The 9,572-nt window shown below is 40.7% G+C and overlaps 1 protein-coding gene across 3 annotated transcripts; it reads right to left on the reverse strand.

The window, feature by feature from the left end:
- Positions 1–429: 429 nt before the first annotated feature.
- Positions 430–4,657, reverse strand: dmrt2b (doublesex and mab-3 related transcription factor 2b). Of its 3 annotated transcripts, XM_086116380.1 has the most exons (4): positions 4,354–4,653; positions 3,743–3,969; positions 1,860–1,968; positions 430–1,623 (listed from the first exon to the last, which is right to left on the reverse strand). In XM_086116380.1, exons 2-4 carry the CDS (start codon positions 3,917–3,919, stop codon positions 809–811), a joined length of 1,101 nt encoding a protein of 366 aa, XP_085972506.1. In that variant the 5' UTR covers positions 3,920–3,969; positions 4,354–4,653; the 3' UTR covers positions 430–808. The 3 variants fall into 3 exon arrangements, with proteins under 3 accessions (XP_085972506.1, XP_085972505.1, XP_085972504.1); XM_086116379.1 differs by having other exon boundaries at positions 1,860–1,914; positions 3,743–4,657; XM_086116378.1 differs by having other exon boundaries at positions 3,743–4,655.
- Positions 4,658–9,572: the final 4,915 nt, after the last annotated feature.

Below are 9,572 nucleotides of genomic sequence, written 5' to 3' on the forward strand. Positions count from 1 at the left end.
TTTGAAATTCTTACTTTATGTTCTTTTCATTGAAAAAAATACTTAAATTTCAGTTGCACATGATTAAAATGTCATGAAATGATGTCATTTTCCTCTCTTTTCCTCAAAAATAATCAAAAGATAGATGTGGGTTTAACATTTTGTAACCGATGAGCATATGTGAATTAAATAAATGCCAACCGTTTTATTTTCAGTGTAGTTTTTCAATGGTTGATCATTTCTTTGTATTCAGATTCAGACTGGGAAGCTTTATTGACCATTTTTTATTTCCTAGTAAAGGCAAGGATGGAAGAACCAAACACAAGCCCAAAACACTCAAGACGCACCTTTTTCACTTTTCTTTGGTGGATGAATACTTCCAGACAGAGAAGTGTAAATGAACTTGCTGTGATATAAATTATCAACGCTGATGATAGCAAACATGATAGCTGACCGTGCTAAAATATATATTTATTGCCATAATTCGGATACAATTTAAAGTACAGCAAAACAGATTTTCATGTACCGTACTGTAATTGTGTTGCAGAAGTTGTCGTGTGTTAATGAGCAGACTCATCTATGAGCTACTCTTTTTTTCATGACATTTTGCAGAGGGGTGTGTTTTGGACCAACGAAAACATGACATTTTGGAACAGTGGTTTTTGATACGCATGCATTTTTTTTCCAACCTTAGTGGAGGTCTGCACCCTGCTGAGTCCCATTTTAATTGAAACCAGCTCCTGTCAGTGGAACATAACTAACTATTTAGAGTTCACGTGTCAAAGTGATCTCTGCACATAAACAAAGCCAAGTACTTTCCGTTGGCTTGTCAGGCCCTGAGCAGAGCCTCCACTGAGAAAGGTAGTAGCGGCTTCACGGCTGGAGTCCTGCCTGAGCTGCCGGGAAGGCTCCTGACAGAGTCTTCTCGAGGATGCGCCAGGGCCTGACCTCTACCTGTCCGTGATAACGGATCGAAGGTCCTGCTGGGGGCTGTGACATTCGGCAAGTTCAGGATCCCCTGATCTGATACAAAAATAGAGCATGTGACATTTGAGTCTGGAATTTCTCTTGGTTTGGAGTCAGCTTTGATGTGGTCCCAACCCAACAAAGTGCTACCGTGATATTTGAGGCTTTGTCGAGAAGGCAAAGGTGTCAGCTCTGATGTCTCTGTCTTCTCGCAACCTGTCCAGCCACGCTGCACCTCATCCTTCTGATCTCTATTTTGCACTGAGCTTTTACACACGCGGAAGCCAACATTTTCACTTTTTGTACATGTGCTCTTAAAATGAAAACAGTGATAGAAATGGAAGTCCCAGTCTTGCAGAGGCTGAAAGCTGTTACACACAGACCCAAAGGTGGCTGTCCCCGCAGATGAAGGGACTTTGCTGAATGACTGTAAGCTCGGTGTGATGGGCAGAGGCACTGGATGAATTGCGGGGAGGAAGGTGGAGTAGGAAAAGGAAAGGTCGTTCTGGAACTCTCTCTGTCTGAGCTCCCGCTCCAGCATCACATTCTCCAGCTCCGTGTCAGCAAATGTTCGTCTCTTCCTCATGCGGGCACTGATGGTGGGGTTTGTAGCATGTGTATGATCACGCTGTGTCGGCTTTAAACAACAGGAATCGTTGCCCTCCGGTGGTGTCAGCCCTGCAGTTTCACAGACAACACGTTAAGTTTATATTTGGATTCATTTAGGTCAATTATAAATAACGAAGTTGTTTTAAGTAATTGCGCAGTTACAAAAACAATTCATGCTCGATAAAATTGAGTTTAATTGCTGTTTGGTCGTCCTTACTTTATTTTAGTCGCCGTGGCAACAGATAAATCCTCCATTTAAACTCACTGACAATTGAAAGAGAGAGGTGGATTTGATGCAACTTTACCCGGCTGGAGGCGTTTGGTCTGCCACATACTTGGCTCCGCCACCGCAGTAGAGCGCTGCAAAAAAGTTCTCTGTGAATGATTTGCTCGATACTTGACACCTCGCTTACCCTGAAAGACACGAGGCAACGAGAGTTAAACATACAGAATAATTTGAGAGAATAAATCACTGCTGAGATGATGATCTGTGCATGTGCTCGCTGTGCAAACTATATCAGTGGTGTCAGGAAGAATGCCCGCACCTCCATAAATCATCACTTTTCAGGAAACCAAATAATGGCACGTCTGTTGAGCCATTAATATTGCACCTTCAAAGAGAGCAAACACTTTATATTGGAAACATCAGATTACTATTGATTTGTGAAAATATATTAAATTGACTGAATTTAGGCTTCGGACCGACTCCAGCGATATGTTGAAATGCACAACAAAACATATTTGTAGCTATACATTGCATACCCGTTTTGAATTTTATTAATTTATTTTTTTGCCTCATTCTGCGAGTTAAATTTTAAGTAAGTGATGATTTATTTTTTTCAATGCTTATTTTATTGTACAGTGTCCCTTTATTTGTTGGTGTCTCCCGAGTCCAGAATAAATCATTGTTTTTTTTAAGTTCCCCCTGTTGTGCATGCATCTATACTTCCCAACACGAAATCATAACAATAGCACTGACTCTTTCCCCAACTAAAAATTACAAACATTTTTTCTCATGTTACTGTTAGTGTCCAATAAAATTAATTACAGGTAGTTTATTATTACTATTAATCACGCTATTTTATATAGTAAATGCATGTTGTTCTCAGACATATAACAATGAATAGTTATGATTATCTCACTTTCAACAAACGATATGTACTACAGATTACTATAAATTTAGAAACAAAACAAATCTGATTTTAAGTTGACAATATTGCTATTTTTTGGATTGTCCAAGAGATTACATTTTGTGATAAATGGTCTTCCACTTTTATTGCACTTTTCTACCTTCAAGCTAGTCAAAGCACTAAAAATAAAAATCGTCTTGCCATTCACCTAGTGATAACGCAGCGTAGATATGATCACCGAGACTTACAATCGAACAAACAATGTTCGGGTTGGTAGACAATTTGACATCAGCACTGTATTGCATCAGCATTGCACCCGTACGACCACGTGTTTATCAAGGCAACCAAAATATTACAGTGAGATGCAAGGCATGCTATTACTAATCCAATCAACAATAACACGCACACGTTAAATCACGGGAAAGTTGTTTTGGTCGTCGTTAGATTGTGCAGTTAACATTGCCGTTGTGTTTTGTGTGATGCTGACAGCTGGGATAGGCTTCAGCACGACCGCGAGCCAAGCGAGGTGAGCAGTTCGGAAAATGGACGGATGTACACAATAACAAAAAAATAAATAATTTTCGCCTGTTTTTGTGGCACAACGTTGTTTGAGAAAACACTTGCCTTGGAAAGTGAGTGAGTCCCTTTTCGATTGATATTCGTGGCATTCCTACCAGTAGTTATATGGGTCAATGTGTAAGTTGAGGGGTTCGTTGTGTTTTGAATAGATGGCTCTACTTTACGAAACGGCAAAAGGAGAGATGGATCCCGTTTGAACGTAGCTTTATTGAAAAGGACGTCTGCACCGCAGTTCGAACCAGAACACACACTTCTCGGCAATTAAAACACTTCCTGTTTTCCCATTGTTCAGCCAATCAGAAGCTATCAACCTCAACTCATGTCTAAGCAACTATTAAACAACAGAATACAATTTAGGAATTCTTAACATGAAACAATATGATACGCAAACATAAAATGATAATAATTAATCAAACAACATAAGCTTACAAATGTTTGACTGAGTTTCCACATCCACAGCGGTGCGCGCGCCCCCTCACCTCAGCAGCCTGTTGCCTCCTCAGTGCGACCTGCGCGGCCATGACGCGCTGCCGCTGCACCACCAGCAGGCAGCAGGCACAGCCGCAGTCCCTCCAGCGGCACAAGCGTTTGTGACCTTTCAAGCACGAAACCACGCCATGATTCCGGCAGCGGGCACATTTGGGACTTCGGCTCATTTTCAGCGGCTTCTCCTGCAGCAATGATTTAGTCTCTCCGCAGGTCCGCGCTGGGCCGTCGTTCACACCCAAGCATTCATCAGGACTTGTCAAGACAAAAAACTCTCCATGTTTTAAGATATCAAGTTTTTTTGTTGTTTCCAGGTGCCGGCTTCCTTCCAAGTGGGTGGACATAACCATACCTCATCTAGAAGCTGAATTGATCCTACAACGCCGCTCAGATGCACTACTTACATTAAACAAAACCCATTTATGTAGAGTATACAGTATATTAAATTATAAATGCATGTAATGTCGGTAAATTACTTATTAGTCGTTTATGGATTAGAACCGAAACTATCCGCATACGCTCCACCCGATACGAAACAATAAGATTCTTGTTTGCGTGAAATTTAACACAATACTTGATTCGGGGGGGAAAAAAACGGATTAACCTGAAAAAAGTGCCCCTGACTCAGTTGACAGGCGTGCAATGTAGTGGTCCTTCTGCGCGAACTCCTACTGAGGTGTCGTCTGATCCAGCCTGCAACTGTTTTAAGGTGGAAACTTTGCAGCCTACCGCCAGACGTCTGAAATACTAAGACCCCCCTCAGCTGCTATCTGACGCGCCTTCTAAAAACAAGAGAGCCAGAAATGCTTCCAAGTCCTTGCGCAGCGTCCGCGAGCAAACATATGGGAAAGCCCACCTGCAATTAAGTCACTTTCTCTCTTTAATCTCCTTACCGGCCCTGCCTTAAAGTACCCAGCCCACCCGGGAAGTTGTCTCAACTTGCAAAGATTGAAGACAAGGCACATCAAAGTGAGAAAAAAAAAATTGCGCAGTTAACATCCATGTCACAGGAACACATTAGCTACGGTCCAGTGCCTACGACATATAACTTTGCTCAGCCTGTTGGATGGTTAGATGGGATGATGCCTGATGTTACGAATATTCACATTGACATTCAGTATTTTTTATTAATATTTATGTGCCACTACTACATCGATAGATAGATAGATAGATAGATAGATAGATAGATAGATAGATAGATAGATAGATAGATAGATAGATAGATAGATAGAGTCCATGGTGCAACCGTGTGCACATATTCTAATTAAGTAGTAACATACAGTACTTCGTTGTTCTTGCCAGTTCCATGACACCTGTCAGCATTTGGGGAGGGACTAATGTAATTTCATGACATAAAACTGATCATTGATCATTTTTCTCAATGGCACACAGGGTAATTTGTTGAATATCAGCGAAACGCCTCTGTAAGCAAACGCATCATTTTCCTTCATGAGCTAAATATAGGGCAAAAAACGTGGAAACCTGCCAAAGGAATCTTTGGCCAATACATTGCTGAAAAAGTACTTTTTCACAATGCAAAGATGGCAAGTATGGTATTTTGACCTGAGCAACAATTCTAGTTGGAAGATCACAATGTGTGCTAATTTGGTTAAGTGCAGTTGCAGTGCAATACTCTTAAGATATATTTTTTTTATCCATAAAATTATTTCAAATGCATTGGTTTCTAAAAGTATATCGTGTGTAAACCTTTTGATTTGTCGGTTACTCTATTTATTTAAATTGATAAAACACTTATCTGTACTGATCTTTTTGTCAGAAAAATGAGTAGATCCTTTCCGTTAGGTTTGGAGAAGGAGCCCTAGAGTTGATGGTCCCCCCCCAGGCCGAAGCGGAGGTAAGGGCAGCCCTGCATCAGAGGGAGCACATAACTCTGATGCAGAGTAAGCCTTTACTGGCTTCCTGTACATTTTAGAGTTCTTTTTCTGAGTTTATGATTTGTTTTCAAATCTTTAAATGGCCCCACCCCACCTTACCTCTCTAGGCTCCTTCACACATATACACACTTGCCGGATGCCTTAGGTTCGTGCACCAGATGTTCTTCGGTGTCGAGGACTAAGTGAAGGCTCAAAGGGGATCGAGCCTTTTCCGTTGCTGGTCCCTCTCTTTGGAATGACTTCCCGCGAAACATTAGACAAAGTCCCTCACCGCCCATCTTTAAAACTTGTCTAAAAAGGCATTGTTATTCTTTAGTTTTTGAATCAGCATGAGACTTAGTTTAGGTTTTACTGTTTTTGTGCTTTTTACTGTCATCATTATGAATGTATTGATTTAACCGTCTTTCTTCTTGTATGACTTATTTTTGCTCTGTGTACAGCACTGGTTGTTTGAAAGTGCTCTATAAATACAATTGATGTGAGTTGTGTGATTATTTCACTGCCGATGACTATATTCATAGGCGACCAGGTCTACTACACTTATCCGCATTTGGGCACGGGCTAATGTCATTTTACACTGTGTGATTATTTTACTGCCCGTGTCTATAATCACGTGCACGCAGTCACAAGAAAGCATTATTTTGTCGTGCCATTGAAGTGGTGAGGCGCTTAGTAATATTTTTTTCCATGAGGCCCCAAAAACAAAAACCATGTATATTATGTATCAAGTGAATATAAAGTTTGTAGATGTAATTATCACCTGTATGTGCAGCTTAATTTCTTGATAATAATAAATGTGTTTGACGTATGGAGCACGACTGGAACATGCGATTCCAGATAGTGTGAAAAGTGCGCTTCCTACTGATCAACATGGGTTACTACATTCAGGTTATTTCTCAACTGACTTTTCAGGTACTGGTAAATGCAATGAATTCCATTAGAGAATCAAGTTTGAACCAACATAAAATACAGAACAGTGCTTGTCTTTGAAATTAAGCCCCAACTCTAACAGTGGATTCATGGGTTTAGGTAGGTGTGTATATATATATATATATATATATATATGGAGATTAAAAAGTGAACTTTTTAAAATGCTTTTTTAAAATCATGTGATAATTTTTTGAGTTGTAATGTAATATTGACAGTGACTTGTGCATGGGAGGATGTTGTAGATTTTATCCTTCTGCAAAATGGGGCCCTTCTGTACTTATTAGTCAGTCATGAATGGATGAATGCTGGGTGTGAATTCTGGGGCTCATATGAAATTCAAAATAAATGTAAAGCATTTAAAACTAAAGCTAAGTACAACATTTTCAATATTCATTATTTATAAAAATGCTATAATTAAAAAGCATAAAAAAGAGAGAACTTACACTAAATAATAGTTTTTTGAATAGGGAGTTTTACTTTTCTATCATAGAGAAAGAGAGAGAGGTGGCTTGGTTTCTTTAGAGTCTGATCAATATGAAATTCATAAATTTTCTAATCCATTTATCCTCACAAAGGTCACGAGGCGCACTGGAGCCAATCCCAGCGGTCTTCGGCAGCAGGCGGGGGACAATCTGAACTGGTTGCCAGCCAAACCGTTCGCGCTCACAGTCACAGAAATGGACCATTTGGAGTGTTCCATTCATGTGCCATGCATTTTTCTGGAATGTGGGAGGAAACCCACCCAGGCACAGGGAGAACATGCAGAGAAATACAAGAAGACCAGAGCTCGGAATCGAACACTGCACCTGTGCACTGTGAGGTGGATGTGCTAAGCAGTCGCCGACTGTTCCGCCTTATGAAATTCATATTCGTTTACTGTGTGTTTGGCTTGATTCCCCACATTGAGGCCCATTGTGTGAAGTTAATGACAGTACACTTTCAAGTCCAGAAGTCTTAGAGGAATACCAGTAGTAGTGAATTGTTCCTGCCATTGCACGTTTCACAATCCATCAGTGAACTTATCTAGCAGGAGAATTAATGACTGTTACATGTCCTAAGTGATATAAAACAAGTGCACTATATGGGGAAGAACTACCAGTAGCCATTCACCTATTAAAAGTTCTTGCAATGCCTGTGTCGATTTGGGAGAAGTGCACCACTCCGAAAAACAGAAGCAAACAAAATGGAGTTCCCTCAAGCAGTGACATTTTGCTGTGACAATTCCTGTCCCATGCATGTTCCCTCCTTTCTGCTCTTTTGAGTATGACCTGAGGTTGTTCAGAGGGCCGTGCCCTTCAACCAACATGTGTGCAGCAGAGATGGAGTTTGACAGCAGAACCCCCCCCCCCGTTTGGCCTGTTATCATGTCCTGCTCTGTCTGCCTCTCCATCCATGCAAAGCACCCTCAATCATCTTTCACTGGAACTCATACTAAACAATAAAGACAGATAACCTGTGAGCTACCCTCAAGGACAGCTACTTCAACTTTATGTATTGTGCTGACGTTTATAAGAGGTAAACACAGCAGCTTGCAGCTTGGCTTTTTTTTCCCCCAACAAGATCCTGAGCTGAATTTTAAGGCTCTTCAAAGAGAGGAGGAAAAAACACTGGGCTGCATTTCACGATGCTTCTGCACAAAGCTTTTAGCAGCTTTATCCAGCACTTCTAAAGAGTGGAGAGCGCACCTGAGCAGTTATCAGCACAAGGCAGATGCCGATAAACTGACAGCTTTAGCAAAAGAGGTTTAACCTGTACCTGTGAGAGTTTTTGTGCTTTCAAGCTTGGTTAAGTCATGATTGTACACACTGCTGAAATAAACGCACTTTTACCCCCATCACATGAGACACATTGAGGCTTTATTTTTGTTTATGTTTTTACTAGTCAGAAACGGCATCTCAGCCGAGGCTGTATAATGTTAATTTTTAATGTGACATCGGTATGTGTCATAGGATATCCTTTTTAGGTCTGACATGTCCATTTTTTTTACACCCTGTCTGACTTTCCGGGGAACTTTTATAATTTCATGAAAATATTCGGCTTTAATTGTTAGCATGTACTTAGTTCGACTGACGTTTTAAGCGACAAATGAGGAGTCCTTTTTATTTCTATTTATTTATTGTTTCTAAATGGGAGGCGGGGCACAGCGTGACTGGCTCGCGTCACGTAGGAGACCCCGGAAAAGAAAAAAGTGTGTGGAGCAGGCACGCTCAGGTCCAAGCGTGAGTGACATAGAAAAGGGTTTGCTGTCAAAATGGGATGGAATGAAGTCCCAGTTGAATAAGCAAGCAGTACGACATCCCGTTCATCTGAATGTGTTTCACCGCTGTGGTTGAAATCACTGGACCGAGCGGTGCGTTACTCTTACGAATTGGAGCTGAGGACAGTGACGACACACGAAAAGGCAACAAAGCCGCACCTATACATGTCGCTGTCTAATAAAGGTGCTGATCAGAGATCTCAAAGCTCACTTGGACACAGAAGAACACATAAAAGCTGTAGATGAGGAGAGTTGACAGAGTTCCTTCGTTCTTAAACCCGGGAACACAGGATGGAGAAGAAAACAAATTTGAAGAAGAAAGCCAAAGACGAACGTGACATTTTTTTTCTTTCTTAAATCAATATCCTTGTGAGACTACTGTTTAATTATTTACATAACTACACCGAGAATAAAGAAAGATTTTGTTCAAGCTGGATTTTCTACAAAATAGTTAATATTTAGAACATTGTCATATTATTTATTTGTCAAGTAAGATTTCAAAAGAGAGCTACGACGATCTTTTTTAAATTATTTTTTTCCCTACACAGGTCGGCAAGGCAGATGACTGGTTAGCACAGGGGTGGGCAAACTTTTTGGCTCGGGGGCCGCATTGACTTTTAAAATTTGACAGAAGGGCCAGGTCAGCACGAGCTATGGTACATTAAAAAAAAACTGCATTTGTTGACAGTCCATATCAAACATCAAAAGAAAAAAAGCATGAAAGTACTGTATTAATATACT

The sequence above is a fragment of the Hippocampus guttulatus genome, chromosome 7 (genome assembly GCF_054856545.1).
Source record: "Hippocampus guttulatus isolate MCC_2025c chromosome 7, RoL_Hgut_1.0, whole genome shotgun sequence".
Taxonomy (NCBI): Eukaryota; Metazoa; Chordata; class Actinopteri; order Syngnathiformes; family Syngnathidae; genus Hippocampus; species Hippocampus guttulatus.